This window comes from Pelobates fuscus, chromosome 12, assembly GCF_036172605.1.
Source record: "Pelobates fuscus isolate aPelFus1 chromosome 12, aPelFus1.pri, whole genome shotgun sequence".
NCBI lineage: Eukaryota > Metazoa > Chordata > Amphibia > Anura > Pelobatidae > Pelobates > Pelobates fuscus.
In genome coordinates, this window is record NC_086328.1 from 1,327,128 (window position 1) to 1,351,008 (window position 23,881).

Below are 23,881 nucleotides of genomic sequence, written 5' to 3' on the forward strand. Positions count from 1 at the left end.
ATGTGGATAAGTGCAAGATAATGCATCTTGGACGTAAAACCCCAAGGGCAGAGTACAGAATATTTGATAGAGTCCTAACCTCAACATCTGAGGAAAAGGATTTAGGGGTGATTATTTCTGATGACTTAAAGGTAGGCAGACAATGTAATAGAGCAGCAGGAAATGCTAGCAGAATGCTTGGTTGTATAGGGAGAGGTATTAGCAGTAGAAAGAGGGAAGTGCTCATGTCATTGTACAGAACACTGGTGAGAGCGGTAACAGTGATATAGAAAGGGTAGTAGATACCTGGAATAGCCTTCCAGTGGGAGCAGTAACAGCGATATAGAAAGGGTAGTAGATACCTGGAATAGCCTTCCAGTGGGAGCAGTAACAGTGATATAGAAAGGGTAGTAGATACCTGGAATAGCCTTCCAGTGGGAGCAGTGACAGTGATATAGAAAGGGAAGTAGATACTGCTCCCACAGAAGGCTATTCCAGGTATCTACTACCCTTTCTATATCGCTGTTACTGCTCCCACTGGAAGGCTATTCCAGGTATCTACTACCCTTTCTATATCGCTGTTACTGCTCCCACTGGAAGGCTATTCCAGGTATCTACTACCCTTTCTATATCACTGTTACTACTACCCTTTCTATATCACTGTTACTGCTCCCACTGGAAGGCTATTCCAGGTATCTACTACCCTTTCTATGTCACTGTTACTGCTCCCACTGGAAGGCTATTCCAGGTATCTACTACCCTTTCTATATCACTGTTACTGCTCCCACTGGAAGGCTATTCCAGGTATCTACTACCCTTTCTATATCACTGTCACTGCTCCCACTGGAAGGCTATTCCAGGTATCTACTACCCTTTCTATATCACTGTTACTGCTCCCACAGAAGGCTATTCCAGGTAACAGTGATATAGAAAGGGTAGTAGATACCTGAAATAGCCTTCCAGTGGGAGCAGTGACAGTGATATAGAAAGGGTAGTAGATACCTGGAATAGCCTTCCAGTGGGAGCAGTAACAGTGATATAGAAAGGGTAGTAGTAACAGTGATATAGAAAGGGTAGTAGATACCTGGAATAGCCTTCCAGTGGGAGCAGTAACAGTGATATAGAAAGGGTAGTAGATACCTGGAATAGCCTTTCAGTGGGAGCAGTAACAGTGATATAGGAAGGGTAGTAGATACCTGGAATAGCTCTCCAGTGGGAGCAGTAACAGTGATATAGAAAGGGTAGTAGATACCTGGAATAGCCTTCCAGTGGGAGCAGTAACAGTGATATAGGAAGGGTAGTAGATACCTGGAATAGCCCTCCAGTGGGAGCAGTAACAGTGATATAGAAAGGGTAGTAGATACCTGGAATAGCCTTCCAGTGGGAGCAGTAACAGCGATATAGAAAGGGTAGTAGATACCTGGAATAGCCTTCCAGTGGGAGCAGTAACAGCGATATAGAAAGGGTAGTAGATACCTGGAATAGCCTTCCAGTGGGAGCAGTAACAGTGATATAGGAAGGGTAGTAGATACCTGGAATAGCCTTCCAGTGGGAGCAGTAACAGTGACATAGAAAGGGTAGTAGATACCTGGAATAGCCCTCCAGTGGGAGCAGTAACAGTGATATAGAAAGGGTAGTAGATACATGGAATAGCCTTCCAGTGGGAGCAGTAACAGTGATATAGAAAGGGTAGTAGATACCTGGGATAGCCTTCCAGTGGGAGCAGTGACAGTGATATAGAAAGGGTAGTAGATACCTGGAATAGCCTTCCAGTGGGAGCAGTAAAGAATGTGAGCAATGTATGGAATGTCGATGATTCAGTGTATTGGGCTGATTAGCTGGATTGTTTGTTTTCTATGTAAGTCTGGATGAAACTGGATCAAAGCTATAACTGGGGGAAAGAGGGAAGGACTGAGTGAGAGAACGTCTGACGGGGGACTCTCCTGTAGTAACGGTGTTGGGATCGGCTGACGGGGGACTCTCCTGTAGTAACGTTGTGGGGATCGGCTGACGGGGGACTCTCCTATAGTAACGGTGTGGGGATCAACTGACGGGGGACTCTCCTGTAGTAACGGTGTGGGGATCAACTGACGGGGGACTCTCCTGTAGTAACGGTGAGGGGATCGGCTGACGGGGGACTCTCCTGTAGTAACGGTGTGGGGATCAACTGACGGGGGACTCTCCTGTAGTAACGGTGTGTGGATCAACTGACGGGGGACTCTCCTGTAGTAACGGTGTGGGGATCAACTGACGGGGGACTCTCCTGTAGTAACGGTGTGGGGATCAACTGACGGGGACTCTCCTGTAGTAACGGTGTGGGGATCAACTGACGGGGACTCTCCTGTAGTAACGGTGAGGGGATCGGCTGACTGGGGACTCTCCTGTAGTAATGGTGTGGGGATCGGCTGACTGGGGACTCTCCTGTAGTAACGATGTGGGGATCAAGTGACGGGGGACTCTCCTGTAGTAACGGTGAGGGGATCAGCTGACGGGGGGCTCTCCTGTAGTAACGGTGAGGGGATCGGCTGACGGAGGACTCTCCTGTAGTAACAGTGTGGGGATCAAATGACGGGGGACTCTCCTGTAGTAATGGTGTGGGGATCAACTGACGGGGGACTCTCCTGTAGTAACAGTGTGGAGATCAACTGATGGGGGACTCTCCTGTAGTAACGGTGTGGGGATCAACTGACGGGGGGCTCTCCTGTAGTAACGGTGAGGGGATCGGCTGACGGAGGACTCTCCTGTAGTAACAGTGTGGGGATCAAATGACGGGGGACTCTCCTGTAGTAATGGTGTGGGGATCAACTGACGGGGGACTCTCCTGTAGTAACAGTGTGGGGATCAACTGATGGGGGACTCTCCTGTAGTAACGGTGTGGGGATCAACTGACGGGGGGCTCTCCTGTAGTAACGGTGAGGGGATCGGCTGACGGAGGACTCTCCTGTAGTAACAGTGTGGGGATCAAATGACGGGGGACTCTCCTGTAGTAATGGTGTGGGGATCAAATGACGGGGGACTCTCCTGTAGTAATGGTGTGGGGATCAACTGACTGGGGACTCTCCTGTAGTAACGGTGTGGGGATCAACTGACGGGGGACTCTCCTATAGTAACGGTGTGGGGATCAACTGACGGGGGACTCTCCTATAGTAACGGTGAGGGGATTGGCTGATGGGGGACTCTCCTGTAGTAACGGGGAGGGGAATCGGCTGACGGGGGATGTATGAGAACTAGGAAGACTGTCTACGTCCCGGGAGAAGATGACTGCATGGGGGTGGGGGGGAGGCGAGCGGGGTGGGCAGGAAGAGATGGTGCCAGCGTTCTGATGGATTATACTGATTAAACCACCAGCCAGGAGTAGTGTACCCTCTCCTGTCCTGCAACTTGCTGCCAACAACTTGCATCTTATTAGACCAGATCAGCTCTCATATCTCTAACCAAAAAAACATTCAAAGAGAGCAAATACCAACAACAACCAAGCCCTCCTCTCCGACAGCCATACCTCCTCCAGCAGGCAGGATCCTCATCCATTCCAGACTTCCCGGGGTGAAGGGCAAGTTGGAGAGGAAACAGGGAAGGAATGGGAGGAATGGGAGGGACGGGGAGGGAGGAGGGACATTGGGAGCACACAAACAGCCAACTCACTGAAACTGTATCTCCAGCACAGTAACATCGTACTGAACAATACCACTGTAAAACTGGATTACATTTATATAGCTCCAACAGGCTCTGTAGCGCTGTACAATAGGTAAACAAACACTGAATTCTAACCAAACATGATTGACGTGCAGGAGCAGGATACTTTATCAATATAAAGTTAAACCACGTCGGGTAAAAACCATCACACGTTATTAATCCAGAACTGTAATAAGTTTACACAGCCTGGAGTTTAATGGACATCACAGCGCAATATACTGAATAACGTACACACAGCGCAATATACTGAATAACGTACACACAGCGCAATATACTGAATAACGTACACACAGCGCAATATAATAACGTACACACAGCGCAATATACTGAATAACGTACACACAGCGCAATATACTGAATAACGTACACACAGCGCAATATACTGAATAACGTACACACAGCGCAATATACTGAATAACGTACACACAGCGCAATATACTGAATAACGTACACACAGCGCAATATAATAACGTACACACAGCGCAATATACTGAATAACGTACACACAGCGCAATATACTGAATAACGTACACACAGCGCAATATACTGAATAACGTACACACAGCCTAATATACTGAATAACGTACACACAGCTCAATATACTGAATAACGTACACACAGCGCAATATACTGAATAACGTACACACAGCGCAATATACTGAATAACGTACACACAGCGCAATATACTGAATAACGTACACACAGCGCAATATACTGAATAACGTACACACAGCGCAATATACTGAATAACGTACACACAGCGCAATATACTGAATAACGTACACACAGCTCAATATACTGAATAACGTACACACAGCGCAATATACTGAATAACGTACACACAGCCTAATATACTGAATAACGTACACACAGCTCAATATACTGAATAACGTACACACAGCGCAATATACTGAATAACGTACACACAGCGCAATATACTGAATAACGTACACACAGCGCAATATACTGAATAACGTACACACAGCGCAATATACTGAATAACGTACACACAGCGCAATATAATAACGTACACACAGCGCAATATAATAACGTACACACAGCGCAATATACTGAATAACGTACACACAGCGCAATATACTGAATAACGTACACACAGCGCAATATACTGAATAACGTACACACAGCGCAATATACTGAATAACGTACACACAGCGCAATATACTGAATAACGTACACACAGCCCAATATAATAACGTACACACAGCCCAATATACAGAATAACGTACACACAGCGCAATATACTGAATAACGTACACACAGCGCAATATACTGAATAACGTACACACAGCGCAATATACTGAATAACGTACACACAGCGCAATATACTGAATAACGTACACACAGCGCAATATACTGAATAACGTACACACAGCGCAATATACTGAATAACGTACACACAGCTCAATATACTGAAAAACGTACACACAGCTCAATATACTGAAAAACGTACACACAGCTCAATATACTGAATAACGTACACACAGCGCAATATACTGAATAACGTACACACAGCGCAATATACTGAATAACGTACACACAGCGCAATATACTGAATAACGTACACACAGCGCAATATACTGAATAACGTACACACAGCGCAATATACTGAATAACGTACACACAGCGCAATATATTGAATAACGTACACACAGCGCAATATACTGAATAACGTACACACAGCGCAATATACTGAATAACGTACACACAGCGCAATATACTGAATAACGTACACACAGCGCAATATACTGAATAACGTACACACAGCTCAATATACTGAAAAACGTACACACAGCTCAATATACTGAATAACGTACACACAGCCCAATATACTGAATAACGTACACACAGCGCAATATACTGAATAACGTACACACAGCGCAATATACTGAATAACGTACACACAGCGCAATATACTGAATAACGTACACACAGCGCAATATACTGAATAACGTACACACAGCGCAATATACTGAATAACGTACACACAGCTCAATATACTGAAAAACGTACACACAGCGCAATATACTGAATAACGTACACACAGCGCAATATACTGAATAACGTACACACAGCGCAATATACTGAATAACGTACACACAGCTCAATATACTGAATAACGTACACACAGCGCAATATACTGAATAACGTACACACAGCGCAATATACTGAATAACGTACACACAGCGCAATATACTGAATAACGTACACACAGCGCAATATACTGAATAACGTACACACAGCGCAATATACTGAATAACGTACACACAGCTCAATGTACTGAATAACGTACACACAGCGCAATGTACTGAATAACGTACACACAGCGCAATATACTGAATAACGTACACACAGCGCAATATACTGAATAACGTACACACAGCGCAATATACTGAATAACGTACACACAGCTCAATATACTGAAAAACGTACACACAGCGCAATATACTGAATAACGTACACACAGCGCAATATACTGAATAACGTACACACAGCGCAATATAATAACGTACACACAGCGCAATATACTGAATAACGTACACACAGCTCAATATACTGAATAACGTACACACAGCGCAATATACTGAAAAACGTACACACAGCGCAATATACTGAATAACGTACACACAGCGCAATATACTGAATAACGTACACACAGCGCAATATAATAACGTACACACAGCGCAATATACTGAATAACGTACACACAGCTCAATATACTGAATAACGTACACACAGCGCAATATACTGAATAACGTACACACAGCGCAATATACTGAATAACGTACACACAGCGCAATATACTGAATAACGTACACACAGCGCAATATACTGAATAACGTACACACAGCGCAATATACTGAATAACGTACACACAGCGCAATATACTGAATAACGTACACAGCGCAATATACTGAATAACGTACACACAGCGCAATATACTGAATAACGTACACACAGCGCAATATACTGAATAACGTACACACAGCGCAATATACTGAATAACGTACACACAGCCCAATATACAGAATAACGCACACACAGCCCAATATAATAACGTACACACAGCCCAATATAATAACGTACACACAGCTCAATATACTGAATAACGTACACACAGCGCAATATACTGAATAACGTACACACAGCCCAATATACTGAATAACGTACACACAGCGCAATATACTGAATAACGTACACACAGCGCAATATACTGAATAACGTACACACAGCGCAATATACTGAATAACGTACACACAGCCCAATATACTGAATAACGTACACACAGCGCAATATACTGAATAACGTACACACAGCGCAATATACTGAATAACGTACACACAGCGCAATATACTGAATAACGTACACACAGCGCAATATACTGAAAAACGTACACACAGCGCAATATACTGAATAACGTACACACAGCGCAATATACTGAATAACGTACACACAGCTCAATATACTGAATAACGTACACACAGCGCAATATACTGAATAACGTACACACAGCGCAATATACTGAATAACGTACACACAGCGCAATATACTGAATAACGTACACACAGCTCAATATACTGAATAACGTACACACAGCTCAATATACTGAATAACGTACACACAGCGCAATATACTGAATAACGTACACACAGCCCAATATACTGAATAACGTACACACAGCGCAATATACTGAATAACGTACACACAGCGCAATATACTGAATAACGTACACACAGCGCAATATACTGAATAACGTACACACAGCCCAATATACTGAATAACGTACACACAGCGCAATATACTGAATAACGTACACACAGCGCAATATACTGAATAACGTACACACAGCGCAATATACAGAATAACGTACACACAGCGCAATATACTGAATAACGTACACACAGCGCAATATACTGAATAACGTACACACAGCGCAATATAATAACGTACACACAGCGCAATATAATAACGTACACACAGCTCAATATACTGAATAACGTACACACAGCGCAATATACTGAATAACGTACACACAGCGCAATATACTGAAAAACGTACACACAGCGCAATATACTGAATAACGTACACACAGCTCAATATACTGAATAACGTACACACAGCTCAATATACTGAATAACGTACACACAGCGCAATATACTGAATAACGTACACACAGCGCAATATACTGAATAACGTACACACAGCGCAATATACTGAATAACGTACACACAGCGCAATATACTGAATAACGTACACACAGCGCAATATACTGAATAACGTACACACAGCTCAATATACTGAATAACGTACACACAGCGCAATATACTGAATAACGTACACACAGCGCAATATACTGAATAACGTACACACAGCTCAATATACTGAAAAACGTACACACAGCGCAATATACTGAATAACGTACACACAGCTCAATATACTGAATAACGTACACACAGCGCAATATACTGAATAACGTACACACAGCGCAATATACTGAATAACGTACACACAGCGCAATATACTGAATAACGTACACACAGCGCAATATACTGAATAACGTACACACAGCGCAATATACTGAATAACGTACACACAGCTCAATATACTGAATAACGTACACACAGCGCAATATACTGAATAACGTACACACAGCGCAATATACTGAATAACGTACACACAGCGCAATATACTGAATAACGTACACACAGCGCAATATAATAACGTACACACAGCGCAATATAATAACGTACACACAGCGCAATATACTGAATAACGTACACACAGCGCAATATACTGAATAACGTACACACAGCGCAATATACTGAATAACGTACACACAGCCCAATATAATAACGTACACACAGCGCAATATACTGAATAACGTACACACAGCGCAATATACTGAATAACGTACACACAGCGCAATATACTGAATAACGTACACACAGCGCAATATACTGAATAACGTACACACAGCCCAATATAATAACGTACACACAGCCCAATATAATAACGTACACACAGCCCAATATACAGAATAACGTACACACAGCCCAATATAATAACGTACACACAGCCCAATATAATAACGTACACACAGCTCAATATACTGAATAACGTACACACAGCGCAATATAATAACGTACACACAGCGCAATATACTGAATAACGTACACACAGCCCAATATAATAACGTACACACAGCCCAATATACAGAATAACGTACACACAGCCTAATATAATAACGTACACACAGCTCAATATAATAACGTACACACAGCGCAATATACTGAATAACGTACACACAGCCCAATATACAGAATAACGTACACACAGCCCAATATAATAACGTACACACAGCTCAATATAATAACGTACACACAGCCTAATATACTGAATAACGTACACACAGCGCAATATACTGAATAACGTACACACAGCTCAATGTACTGAGGTTCACGGGATTATAGAGAAATTGTCCGTCTGTGGACGAAGTCAAACAATCACCCCTTCACAGACAGCCACCCTCTGGTATCTACCCCCAGGTAATTCTCTCACCTGTGACTGCAAACTAATGGCTCTGATCGATCCCTGAGAATGGCCAGTCAGAACCCTGTCTCTCGCTGCTGCCCTGGGGCAAACTGGCAATCCACTGCTGTCTGACGCTCACCCCAAGCAGGTATGGCTGGAATGCAAGCTAACCTGCTTCCTACCTGCAGCTTGTATGTCCCTCCCCATCCCCGGGGGGGGAGAATGAGACTTACTCTATACTACATGCATGTCCCTCCTCAACAGAGAGACTGCCCTGTACCTGCAAGGGGTAGTGCGAGACAGCGACTGAGAGAGAGGGAAAGTGAGAGACTGCGACAGAGAGGAGAGAGAGACAGCAACAGAGAGGGGAGAGTGAGAGACCGCTACAGAAAAAGGGGGGATAGAGACAGAAAGAGGGATCAAATGACAGTGAAAGACAAAGGAGAAACAAACAGTGAGAGAGAGGGGGAGTGAAAGAAAGAGACGATGACACCAAGAGAGCGCGACACAATGCAAGAGAGAGAGACAGAGTGAGAGAGAGCAACTGTGGCAGACCGCCTGCTACCCCAACTCGGTACCTCAGCCAAACACGCTTCCTAGGTATCGCCGGGACACCATAAGCACTTTAGCCCCTAGCCGCCGCAGCTTAGATGGTCTGGCCAGGGATGTATTTACCACAAGGCAAACAAGGCATTTGCCTAGGGCGTCACTTTCAGGGGTGGGTGCCAAAAAATGCCAGCCCAAGCTCCCAGACAAATGCCTTGTTTGCCTCATGTTCTGGGGCTGTCCGCCTTACAGTGAGTGAGTGAGTGAGTGAGTGAGTGTAGCTGTCAGTGTGTGTCTGTGAGTGAGTGAAAATATGTGTCTTTCAGGGAGAATGGGTGTGCCTGTGAGTGTGTGTATGTTATTTTATTTGTAGCTGAGAGTGTGTGCCTGTCAGTGTGTGTCGGTTAAACAGTGTGTGCCAATGACTGTGTATCTGTCAGTGAGTGTATATCAGTGCATGTATCAATGAGGGCATGTGTCTGTCAGTCAAAAAAGTAGCCTAGACACGAATAGGGGGGGCAAATTTAGATTTTGGGGGTGCCCGAATTTAGTCTTGCCTAGGGCAGCACAAATCCAAAATATACCACTGGGTCTGGCCCATCCTGGACCAGGGTCCTGGATCCAGCTCTCAGTGGTTAGAGCTCTCCTCCAGAGAGTATAGCTGTATAACAGTGACTAGAGCAGTATAACATTCCCCCACAGACATTAGTCGAGACAATCCAGGGAGTGAATGGACTTTATTAGGGGCCACACACTGTCTTTTATGCATAGACCCCTACATGGGGTTTCTCATACAAAACCAATGAGTCTTTTCTCTCAAGATCCTCTGTGCCTGAGAGATAATTGCGTGAGAAAAAAATATAACTAAATTATCTCTCAGGTACAGAAAAATCTACAATATTTTCAACACCCCAAAACAGACATATAATAACCAGGTACCCCCTCAAATCTTATATCCCAGGATAGCCTGGATCTGAACGCACAACATGTCAAAAAAGCGCTCAGATCCCACGAACACAGCCGAAACGCCACCGGGGTAAAGTTTTGACCAACCGCACACGAGGCACCTGCCCAAAATAGTTCCATAGAATCAGTGGTAGCGGTCGGTCTCTTTCGGGAGTACAAAAACAAACAAACTACCGAATGTAGTCCATATCTGCAATACAAAGATTGTTCACCTAATCCATGCAAACAATATCACCCAACAGTGCAACAGATGTAAAGAAACGAACGCAGGCGAGGATGGAAGTTCAGTGGTGTTTGCGAGGTTAAGTGTCCAAATTTTGTTCCTTGTAGTCGACGACCGAACAGCGGCCACCCAGCCAAACACTTAGAACACTGAGGTGTGAATCATTATTAAGGTGTCAATAAGGCTAACAAGCATATGGGTGGTCCATAGTTTGTAGATTTGTTCGGTTCCCGAACAGTACAGGGAAACCCCACAAACAAGGTCTTTTACATGGCCCATAGTCCTTGGGCAGGAGACTAGCCAGCAGGCTCCTCCAGGAGCTTGTGGCAGAGGCATCTTTGCCACAGTGACATAGAGCGAGAGAGAAAGACACAGAGAGAGAGAGAGCGAGACACAGAGAGAGCGACACAGAGCAAGAGGGACAGAGAGAGAGAGAGAGAGAACCTATAGGTCTCTTACTCACCAACGTGTGTGCAGGGACCTCCCCTCACCATCCACTGCTGGCAGTACAATGAGCCGGCACAACGAGCGCACCCGATCCTCTGGGGGGACAGAAACAGTTATTATTATTAGTGCACTTTCCCTTTAAATCCTTATTGCGTTTGTGAAACATAATAATATGAAGGAAATGCCATTCACAAACCACACTCGCACAAACTCTGCTGGAATGGTGATGTCATCCACCGAGATAATACAGTGATTACATCAGAGCTCAGAATTAAACTTTATACAGAGTGCTAAATGGGAGCAATCAGCAGGAACATCCCATTGGTTTCCACGGTGATTGTATCAGCTGTAGAGCAATCAGCAGGAACATTCCATTGGTTTCCACGGTGATTGTATCAGCTGTAGAGCAATCAGCGGGAACATTCCATTGGTTTCCATGGTGATTGTTTCAGCTGTAGAGCAATCAGCAGGAACATTCCATTGGTTTCCATGGTGACTGTTACAGCTGTAGAGCAATCAGCAGGAACATTACATTGGTTTCCATGGTGATTGTTTCAGCTGTAGCGCAATCAGCAGGAACATTCCATTGGTTTCCATGGTGACTGTTTCAGCTGTAGAGCAATCAGCAGGAACATTCCATTGGTTTCCATGGTGATTGTTTCAGCTGTAGAGCAATCAGCAGGAACATTCCATTGGTTTCCATGGTGACTGTTACAGCTGTAGAGCAATCAGCAGGAACATTACATTGGTTTCCATGGTGATTGTATCAGCTGTAGGGCAATCAGCAGGAACATTCCATTGGTTTCCATGGTGATTGTTTCAGCTGTAGCGCAATCAGCAGGAACATTCCATTGGTTTCCATGGTGACTGTTTCAGCTGTAGAGCAATCAGCAGGAACATTACATTGGTTTCCATGGCGATTGTATCAGCTGTAGAGCAATCAGCAGGAACATTCCATTGGTTTCCATGGTGATTGTTTCAGCTGTAGAGCAATCAGCAGGAACATTCCATTGGTTTCCATGGCGATTGTTTCAGATGTAGAGCAATCAGCAGGAACATTCCATTGGTTTCCATGGCGATTGTTTCAGATGTAGAGCAATCAGCAGGAACATTCCATTGGTTTCCATGGTGACTGTTTCAGCTGTAGAGCAATCAGCAGGAACATTCCATTGGTTTCCATGGTGATTGGTTCATCTGTAGAGCAATCAGCAGGAACATTCCATTGGTTTCCATGGTGACTGTTTCAGCTGTAGGGCAATCAGCAGGAACATTCCATTGGTTTCCATGGTGACTGTTTCAGCTGTAGGGCAATCAGCAGGAACAGTCCCTTGGTTTCCATGGTGATTGGTACAGCTGTAGAGCAGCTTTGCACAGCCAGTTGTATGTAAACACAGCACACTCACCCTCCTCCAGTAAAGAGATGGAGTGCGGTCAGTAATGTGTGTTATCTTATCAGTTCACTGACCTTGGTCTCTACAGAACACGTACACCAAGGACACACTGGCCGGCAAGACAAGTCTTTCTATCAGATGGTATGGCGGTACGCCTAGTCCGACTGCGATCATGTTTTTTTCAATGTATCCTGCTCTCTGTGTACGGCATACATGGGGTGAGGCATTGTAACGGAACTGCTTAGCACCCCGACCGGGTACCCTCCGCTGACGGATGCTCGTAGTGCTTTCCGAGGGCTCCAAGCACTCCACCTGACACCATAACCACTGCAGACCCCACGAACCGCGCAGCTTGGTTGGGTTCTCGCCATCTCCACCCACTCTGGACCCAAGACCAGGGTCCAGCTTCCAGTAGGTCGACCTCTCCGAATTTCAGAGAGCAGGAACAGAAACAAGCTCTTAGCAGAGCTCAGCGATTATACCCTGGGGATTGTTTCCTGTGTGCAGGCTGCGCGTCTTTCAGGGTTTGTGTCCGGTGTGCAGGCTGCGCGTCTTGCAGGGTTTGTGTCTGGTGTGCAGGCTGCGCATCTTTCAGGGTTTGTGTCTGGTGTGCAGGCTGCGCGTCTTGCAGGGTTTGTGTCTGGTGTGCAGGCTGCGCGTCTTGCAGGGTTTGTGTCTGGTGTGCAGGCTGCGCGTCTTGCAGGGTTTGTGTCTGGTGTGCAGGCTGCGCATCTTGCAGGGTTTGTGTCCGGTGTGCAGGCTGCGCGTCTTGCAGGGTTTGTGTCTGGTGTGCAGGCTGCGCATCTTGCAGGGTTTGTGTCTGGTGTGCAGGCTGCGTGTCTTTCAGGGTTTGTGCCTGGTGTGCAGGCTGCGCATCTTGCAGGGTTTGTGTCTGGTGTGCAGGCTGCGCATCTTTCAGGGTTTGTGTCTGGTGTGCAGGCTGCGCGTCTTTCAGGGTTTGTGTCCAGTGTGCAGGCTGCGAGTCTTTCAGGGTTTGTGTCTGGTGTGCAGGCTGCGCATCTTTCAGGGTTTGTGTCTGGTGTGCAGGCTGCGCGTCTTGCAGGGTTTGTGTCTGGTGTGCCGGCTGCGCATCTTTCAGGGTTTGTGTCTGGTGTGCAGGCTGCGCGTCTTTCAGGGTTTGTGTCCAGTGTGCAGGCTGCGCGTCTCTCAGGGTTTGTGCCTGGTGTGCAGGCTGCGAGTCTTTCAGGGTTTGTGTCTGGTGTGCAGGCTGCGCATCTTTCAGGGTTTGTGTCTGGTGTGCAGGCTGCGCGTCTTGCAGGGTTTGTGTCTGGTGTGCAGGCTGCGCATCTTTCAGGGTTTGTGTCTGGTGTGCAGGCTGTGCATCTCTCAGGGTTTGTGTCTGGTGTGCAGGCTGCAAGTCTTTCAGGGTTTGTGTCTGGTGTGCAGGCTGTGCATCTCTCAGGGTTTGTGTCTGGTGTGCAGGCTGCGCGTCTTTCAGGGTTTGTGTCTGGTGTGCAGGCTGTGCATCTCTCAGGGTTTGTGTCTGGTGTGCAGGCTGCGCGTCTTGCAGGGTTTGTGTCTGGTGTGCAGACTGCGTGTCTTTCAGGGTTTGTGCCTGGTGTGCAGGCTGCGCGTCTTGCAGGGTTTGTGTCTGGTGTGCAGGCTGCGAGTCTTTCAGGGTTTGTGTCTGGTGTGCAGGCTGTGCATCTCTCAGGGTTTGTGTCTGGTGTGCAGGCTGCGCGTCTTGCAGGGTTTGTGTCTGGTGTGCAGGCTGTGCATCTTTCAGGGTTTGTGTCTGGTGTGCAGGCTGCGTGTCTTTCAGGGTTTGTGTCTGGTGTGCAGGCTGCGCGTCTTGCAGGGTTTGTGTCTGGTGTGCAGGCTGCGAGTCTTTCAGGGTTTGTGTCTGGTGTGCAGGCTGCGCGTCTTTCAGGGTTTGTGTCTGGTGTGCAGGCTGCGCATCTTTCAGGGTTTGTGTCTGGTGTGCAGGCTGCACGTCTTGCAGGGTTTGTGCCTGGTGTGCAGGCTGCGCATCTTTCAGGGTTTGTGTCCGGTGTGCAGGCTGCGCGTCTTTCAGGGTTTGTGCCTGGTGTGCAGGCTGCGCGTCTTGCAGGGTTTGTGCCTGGTGTGCAGGCTGCGCGTCTTTCAGGGTTTGTGCCTGGTGTGCAGGCTGCGCGTCTTGCAGGGTTTGTGTCTGGTGTGCAGGCTGCGCGTCTTTCAGGGTTTGTGTCTGGTGTGCAGACTGCGTGTCTTGCAGGGTTTGTGTCCGGTGTGCAGGCTGCGCGTCTTGCAGGGTTTGTGTCTGGTGTGCAGGCTGCGCGTCTTTCAGGGTTTGTGTCTGGTGTGCAGGCTGCGCATCTTGCAGGGTTTGTGTCTGGTGTGCAGGCTGCGCATCTTGCAGGGTTTGTGTCTGGTGTGCAGGCTGCGCGTCTTTCAGGGTTTGTGTCTGGTGTGCAGGCTGTGCATCTTTCAGGGTTTGTGTCTGGTGTGCAGGCTGCGCGTCTTTCAGAGTTTGTGTCCGGTGTGCAGGCTGCGCGTCTTGCAGGGTTTGTGTCCGGTGTGCAGGCTGTGCGTCTTTCAGGGTTTGTGTCTGGTGTGCAGGCTGCGCGTCTCTCAGGGTTTGTGCCTGGTGTGCAGGCTGCGCGTCTTGCAGGGTTTGTGTCTGCGCGTCATACATGCAGTTTACTGTCTGTTTATTGTACAGGTAACCACATGTAAACATAGGCTGTTTTAGTGACCTGCACCCAATTTATCTAAACCAGTGCTGAAAATCATCATATGGAAAAGCCCAATGCTCCGAGTCTTAGGGTTTAAATATGTGGTATTATTGCCATGGTAACACCAAATCTGGATTAATACAGTGTAGCGGAGCTCGAATACCCTGATTAGGTATCTCTCTAATTCTTCCTCGAAGCTATAAGAAGGGCTGCTCAGTGATCATAACGCGTTCCCCCCAGTAACTAGACGACACATAGTTCTGGGAGTCAACTGAGGTTTATCATTTCAAACTCAGCCTTTTATGCACAGACCCCCAGTCTCCATAGAAAATAGTGCAAACCACTCCCAGGTGTCTCTGTGTCTGGGAGAATTGAATCAAAAGAAAGATAACTCAATTACAAAAATATACAAAATACCCCAAAAACATATCCAAAATATACAGGAACCTCACAAGTCTTATATCCCCAAATAGCTCAGATCTAATGGTGATTCTGTTCTACCAAAGGGATCTGAGCGCTGGACAACTTGGGCACTCAGCTCCCTTCGGTAGAACTAAATCGCCATTCGGTCAAAGTTCTGACCAGCTGACCACAAGGTGATAGCCCAAAACAGTTCCAGAGGAAAAGAGGCAACGGGCAGTCTATTTTCGGGGGTTCCTGTGCAAACACCGACAAACGCTCACCCTGGCTTTTAGGGAGCGAATGCTCTCCCGAGCAGATAGTTCCTTTCTCCCAAGCACCATTCTCCTAACTTGTCTAGAAGCGGAATCGGTAGCAATAACATTACACACACAAAACGCCAGAGGTTTAAACACCCCTGAAAAAAGATCAATGGCTCTATCAGATTTTCATAAGGCACAAATAGTCTTCATTCAGGAGACACACTTGTTCCGTAAAGATTCACCTCCTAAACTACAAAATAAAGATTATCCAAAAGGATACTTTAGCCACTACACCGAAGCAAAAGGCAGAGGCATGGCAATACTCATAGGACACAAAGTGCAATTCACACTCCAAGACAAACATGTTGACGACTCGGGTAGATTTGTATTTGTAAAAGGGAAAATAGGCAACACTCTAATTACCCTAGCCAACATCTACTTGCCCAATAAGAAACAAAATTTAGCCCTCAAGAAAATTCGATATTTCAAGAAGGAATACTGATTATAAGAGGAGACATCAATTTCCGCCTTGACGGGAACCTAGATACCACAGCCCCTGCACAAAGTTATCAGTAACAACCGCGACTGCAAATTAAAAGTACCCTACATACAGCTCAACTGTATGATACCTGGAGAGCCATTTAACCCACAAAGAAAGACTACTCGTTCTAATCTCCCCCTACAGGTACATACTCTCGTATCGACACGATATTCCTGCAACATAGATACTTACCCTTAGTGAAATCAGCCACTTATGGCCCCATCTCGTGGGCAGACCATGCCCCACTGACAGTAACGCTGTCCATTTCCTCCCTACCAAGCCCAGCATCGCAATGGGAACTTAACAACCTGATCTTAAACAATAAAGAGGTCATTAAACAAATACAGGAGGCAGCCACAAACTATTTTAGAGAAAACACACATCCAGACACATCGTCAGCTCTAATCTTGGAAGCCCATAAAGCGGTACTTAGAGGAGAAGTAATCCGAATAGCCTCTTCGTTTAAACGCAAACGAGAACACAAAATCAACCAACTCATCCCTACAGAGCAACCACTACCACACCTCCTCACTGGAAGGGTACAAATTATTACTAGCCAAAAGAACTGAACTGACGACCCTTCTCCACTTACATGTCAAACGGGAATTATCTTTAACCAAAAACACATACTATACCCAGGGAGGTAAAGCCGGTAAAATCTTGGCAAAATCCCTACAACAAGAAAGACAATCCACCTGTATCGCTGAAATCAAACAGGAGGATGGAACACTGACATGCCACATGCCAGATATAATCAATGCCTTCCATACATTTTACACAAGCCTATACAATTTGAAACATACTCAACCATCTACCGAAGAGATCCTTGAATTCTCTTCGGGCGCTTCTAATACACACGATGAGACACTTGGGCTTTGGACCTAGATGGCAAGAATGGCTGAATGCTGTATACTCTACCCCTACAGCCTGATTGCGCATCAATGGTCAACTATCCCATTCATTAGCCATTATAAATTGCAAAAGGCAAGGTTGTCCCCTCTCGCCCCTTCTCTTCATACTAGTCCTAGAACCCTTTCTCCAGGGGATTAGAGATAATAGCTACATCCAGGGACTTAAAATCATAAACATGAATACAAGATCACAGCCTTCGCAGATGACATTCTATTTACCATTTCAAACCCAATTTCAACAATACCATGCATTCTAACCGAAATGGAGACATACAGTAAAGTCTCCAACTTCCAAGCCAATATATCCAAATGCGACTTATTACCTATCTTCACAACAATAAAAATAATAGACACTCAACTACAAAACAAATATAACTTCACATGGGCAACCAAGTCCATTAAATATTTAGGTGTACACATCCCACCCAGACTAGACTCCATTTATCACCTAAATTTTCCTCCACTGCTGTCAACTATTACCAAAGACCTCCAAACCTGGCACAGACCTTATTTCGGGTGGTTCTGCAGGATCAACATCATAAAAATGAATCTTCTACCCCGCATTCTGTATCTCTTGCAGACACTACCCATCATAATTCCAACTAAATTCTTCAATTCAATCAAATCTATATTCTCAAAATTCATATGGGCCAACACGCCACCTCGTTTGGCACACACAATCTTAACCAGAAGCAAGGACCAGGAAGGACTAAACCTGCCTGACATAGATCTCTACCACAAAGCAGCCCACTTGCAAAGAATATACGAATGGACAAAAACCACACCGACTCAACAATGGCTGCTTCTTAAAAACTCTATCACGGAGACACCCTTAAGAGTGTGCCCGTAGCTTAAACCGTGCCCCACACAACCTCGACATCGCAACGCCCACCCAACCATCTCTACAACACTTAAAACCTAGCACAAACTAGGAAAAAGACAACTATATCACCACACCCCTCTCCGCTCTACCCGCTCACACAATACCCACAGTTCCAAAAGGGACACTCAGGGGAGACATATGACCAATACCACGAAGGCCCCTCGCTTCAACTGCGAGATATGCTGTTGAATGGCAAAATAAAAAGCCTAACGCAAATCATACCTACTCCTACCCACACAGGAAACCAACACCTGCACCATAACCAATTAGTACATTTCATTAAAACCCGTGACCTATTACCTGAAGGGGGGAGATCGCTGACCAAGTCCTCTCTACTATGTACACAGTAATTAGAGAATCAAAAGAGTTGGATCTTCCAAAATACACGACCCGATGGACAGGCGAACTCCAAACAAATATCTCACAACAACAATGGTGCACCATTCTCAAAACAGCACATACATCGACCACCTCCCTAACCGCACAAGAGAGTAACTTTAACACCTCAAGGACCAAACTTCTGGAATAAAAAGGAATCACGACATGTCACACACGTCATGTGTCCTTAAGGGGTTAAACGTATCACCCGCTGGCATATCACACCAGTGAAAATACACAACACGACCACTGACCTCTGTTGGAGATGCAAACACAAAGAAGCCCACCATGCACACATCTGGTGGCAGTGCCCGATAATATCAACATTTTGGAGTAGAATCCACACCATCTTACAAACAATTATCCACTCTCACCTATTCATTACATCCTCCTATTAACACCACAGGGACTCACCGGTGTTAAATGCAATTATCTCCCAGGCACAGAGATTTATGGGGGGCTTGCATTGTATGCTGGGGGTCTGTGTATAAATTGCCTGTACCATGCCCATTAAACCAGTTCACTCCCAGCATTAAGTCTCGGCTAATGTCTGTGGGGGGCAAGCTTTAACAGCTATAAGCACTATACAGTTATACTCTCTGCAGGAGAGCTTTGAGCACTGGAAGCTGGATCCAGGACCCTGTGCCAGGGTGGGAAGTAACAACGAGACCCCAGCCAAGCTGTGGCGACTAGGGGCTGAAGTACTAATGGTGTCCTTGCGATAGCTAGGAAGCGTGTTTGGCGGAGGTACCCAGAGGTACCAGGCGGCCACATTATTACGGACAATATCATCCTATGTGATCACGGACACACAATTCTGTGCTACTGCACTGCTGCACATGTTGGAACTTTGTAAAGAAAAAGATGAGTACAGGGATAGTGTGTCCTCATTAGAGGAGCTGGCACGGAGACTTGGACACACTGTCCATTGTTTGGATACAGAGGCGGCTTTATTTCAGAGAGCATTTTCCCATTGAGGGGTCAGATTAGTCCGTGGGAATGACTCATTCTGATTTAGTGCCCGGCTCAGCATCACTAAATGCGTGACTCTAGAATTACTAACGCTTGGATTCACTGCTGTAAAAACCCCGGAGATATAAAATGTAAAGCTATAAGAATATAGTACACTGAAGTGGTTATGGTGCAAGGAGTGTTTTAGAGCAGTTTGATGTCTTACCTGGGGTCCACTGGGCACCGCTCCCCACCTCCACTACATCAGTCAGAGAGCCAAAAGCTCTGTCTAATCTAAGTTCAGCAGTGCAGGGCTTAGTGCTGTCAGCTGACACAGCCAATCAAGGATTCGTTTAGGAGCTGACTGGGGCAGTGGATCAGTCCAAAAATGGAGCGCACCCGGGCATAGCACCATAAGCACTACAGCACCCCTATACTGGTTAGAGTGCTTGACTGGTGTTTTCTCGTGTGGGCCTCAGCTTGCCCTCTCTGGACAACTAAATAGCCAGGGGGCAAATAAATAGCAATCTCATTCTTCTTCCATAACTATCTTGACATATATAGAGGAATTGTTACAGAAAGAAATGCTTCGTAACCCCAAAGCTACAAAGTTACCACCAAGCTCACCACCACCTGCCCCACTACTATACTGGGAACGATCTCCAGACTGCCAGCATCCCCAGCCGTCTATCAGGAGATCACTAACTCATCCGACACCCAATCCCAGCATTTAATATTTAATTATCATCCGTCATAGCCAAGGGAATCTCAATAACATAGAAACAAGTGAATATCAGAGTATTCCCCCACACGGTCAGCAGACCATAACCCCCCCCCCCACACACACACTGTCACCAGCAGATCATACCCCCCCCCCACCACCACCACCACACTGTCACCGGCAGACCATTTCCTCCAACACTGTCACCAGCAGACCATACTCCCCCCACACTGTCACTGGCAGACCATACCCCCCACCCTCCCATACACACTGTCACCGGCAGACCATTCCCCCTCCACACTGTCACTGGCAGACCATAACCCCCCCACACACTGTAACCAACAGACCATTCCCCCCCCACACTGTCACCGGCAGACCATACCTCCCACACTGTCACCGGCAAACCATTCCCCCCACACTGTCACCGGCAGATCATACGCCCCCACACACACACACACACACATACACACTGTCACCGACAGACACCCCCCCCCCCACATGGTCACCGGCAGACCATACCCCACACACACACTGTCACCGGCATACCATTCCCCCCACACAATGTCACCAGCAGACCCTTCACCCACCCACTGTCACCGGCAGACCCTTCCCCCCACACACTGTCACCAGCAGACCATCCCCCCCACACTGTCACCAGCAGACCATTCCCCCCCCACACTGTCACCAGCAGACCATTCGCCCCCACACTGTCACCAGCAGACCATTCGCCCCCACACTGTCACCAGCAGACCATTCGCCCCCACACTGTCACCAGCAGACCATTCGCCCCCACACTGTCACCGGCAGACCATTCCCCCCTCCACAATATCACTGGCAGACCATACCCCCCACCCCCCCACACACACTGTCACCAGCAGACCATTTCCCCCCCACACTGTCACTTGCAGACCATACCCCCCACACTGTCACCGGCAGACCATACGTTTGCCCCTCCCCCTAGCCTCACACCATTACCAGCAGAGCATTCCATTAAAACGATGCAGAGCTAACAGGCATTACAGACATCCTTCTAGCAGCTCACTCAGCAATCCTTAGGCACATACCAAGTGCATTTAGCACTTAACTTACATTGTGGTTTTGGTACTATAAACTGGCTTAGCACTATACTATGCACTTTCTCTCTGCTATAATGATGCCTTGTTGTATTTTCTATGCATGAATAAATACTCTATTTATGAGCAAAACCGTGATGTGCCTTGGGATTATTTCTTATTTTTTATTTATTATAACTTAACTGGAAGTGAGTGAGGACAGCGGATCCTGTGCGGTGAGTGAGGGCAGCGGATCCTGTGCGGTGAGTGAGGGTAGCGGATCCTGTGCGGTGAGTGAGGGCAGTGGATCCTGTGCGGTGAGTGAGGGTAGTGGATCCTGTGCGGTGAGTGAGGGCAGTGGATCCTGTGCAGTGAGTGAGGGTAGTGGATCCTGTGCTGTGAGTGAGGGCAGCGGATCCTGTGCTGTGAGTGAGGGCAGCGGATCCTGTGCTGTGAGTGAGTGAGGGCAGCGGATCCTGTGATGTGAGTGAGTGAGGGCAGCGGATCCTGTGCTGTGAGTGAGGGCAGCGGATCCTGTGCTGTGAGTGAGGGCAGCGGATCCTGTGCGGTGAGTGAGGGTAGCGGATCCTGTGCTGTGAGTGAGGGCAGCGGATCCTGTGCTGTGAGTGAGTGAGGGCAGTGGATCCTGTGCGGTGAGTGAGGGTAGTGGATCCTGTGCTGTGAGTGAGGGCAGCGGATCCTGTGATGTGAGTGAGTGAGGGCAGCGGATCCTGTGCTGTGAGTGAGGGCAGCGGATCCTGTGCTGTGAGTGAGTGAGGGCAGCGGATCTTGTGCTGTGAGTGAGTGAGGGCAGCGGATCCTGTGCTGTGAGTGAGTGAGGGCAGCGGATCCTGTGCTGTGAGTGAGTGAGGGCAGCGGATCCTGTGCGGTGAGTGAGGGTAGCGGATCCTGTGCGGTGAGTGAGGGTAACGGATCCTGTGCTGTGAGTGAGGGCAGCGGATCCTGTGCTGTGAGTGAGTGAGGGCAGTGGATCCTGTGCGGTGAGTGAGGGTAGTGGATCCTATGCTGTCAGTGAGAGCAGCGGATCCTGTGCTGTGAGTGAGGGCAGCGGATCCTGTGCTGTGAGTGAGTGAGGGCAGCGGATCCTGTGCTGTGAGTGAGGGCAGCGGATCCTGTGATGTGAGTGAGTGAGGGCAGCGGATCCTGTGCTGTGAGTGAGGGCAGCGGATCCTGTGCTGTGAGTGATGGCAGCGGATCCTGTGCGGTGAGTGAGGGTAGCGGATCCTGTGCTGTGAGTGAGTGAGGGCAGTGGATCCTGTGCGGTGAGTGAGGGTAGTGGATCCTGTGCTGTGAGTGAGGGCAGCGGATCCTGTGATGTGAGTGAGTGAGGGCAGCGGATCCTGTGCTGTGAGTGAGGGCAGCGGATCCTGTGCTGTGAGTGAGTGAGGGCAGCGGATCTTGTGCTGTGAGTGAGTGAGGGTAGCGGATCCTTTGCAGTGAGTGAGGGTAGTGGATCCTGTGCTGTGAGTGAGGGCAGCGGATCCTGTGCTGTGAGTGAGGGCAGCGGATCCTGTGCTGTGAGTGAGTGAGGGCAGCGGATCCTGTGCTGTGAGTGAGTGAGGGCAGCGGATCCTGTGCTGTGAGTGAGGGCAGCGGATCCTGTGCTGTGAGTGAGTGAGGGCAGCGGATCCGGTGCTGTGAGTGAGTGAGGGCAGCGGATCCTGTGCTGTGAGTGAGTGAGGGCAGCGGATCCTGTGCTGTGAGTGAGTGAGGGTAGCGGATCCTGTGCTGTGAGTGAGTGAGGGCAGCGGATCCTGTGCTGTGAGTGAGTGAGGGCAGCGGATCCTGTGCTGTGAGTGAGGGCAGCGGATCCTGTGCTGTGAGTGAGTGAGGGTAGCGGATCCTGTGCTGTGAGTGAGTGAGGGCAGCGGATCCTGTGCTGTGAGTGAGGGCAGCGGATCCTGTGCTGTGAGTGAGGGCAGCGGATCCTGTGCTGTGAGTGAGGGCAGCGGATCCTGTGCTGAGAGTGAGTGAGGGCAGCGGATCCTGTGCTGAGAGTGAGTGAGGGCAGCGGATTCTGTGCGGTGAGTGAGTGAGGACAGCGGATCCTGTGCTGTGAGTGAGTGAGGGTAGTGGATCCTGTGCTGTGAGTGAGGGGAGCGGATCCTGTGCGGTGAGTGAGTGAGGGTAGTGGATCCTGTGCTGTGAGTGAGTGAGGACAGTGGATGCTGTGAACATACCTGTCTGACTGTATCAGGTGGGGCTCATTATACAGAGTTTGCTGGGACAGTGACTCACAATCACTCTGCTTCCCATAGAGGAAATTTGGAGGATACACCCTCACAGCCGGT

The 23,881-nt window shown here is 47.6% G+C and overlaps 1 protein-coding gene across 5 annotated transcripts in view; it reads right to left on the reverse strand.

The window, feature by feature from the left end:
• Nucleotides 1–23,881, reverse strand: part of KIFC3 (kinesin family member C3) — a 53,749-nt gene that overhangs the window by 23,051 nt on the left and 6,817 nt on the right. Inside the window, exon 2 of one of the 5 annotated variants that reach the window (XM_063438558.1) lies at nucleotides 11,421–11,499. The exons of 1 other annotated variant lie outside the window; for it this stretch is intronic. In XM_063438558.1, the coding sequence (XP_063294628.1) occupies nucleotides 11,421–11,499 (79 nt within the window). Of the gene's footprint in view, nucleotides 1–3,478; nucleotides 3,574–9,125; nucleotides 9,147–9,249; nucleotides 9,391–11,420; nucleotides 11,500–23,881 lie in introns of those variants that run through there. 3 more of the 5 variants (XM_063438561.1, XM_063438562.1, XM_063438560.1) reach the window with 3 other exon arrangements.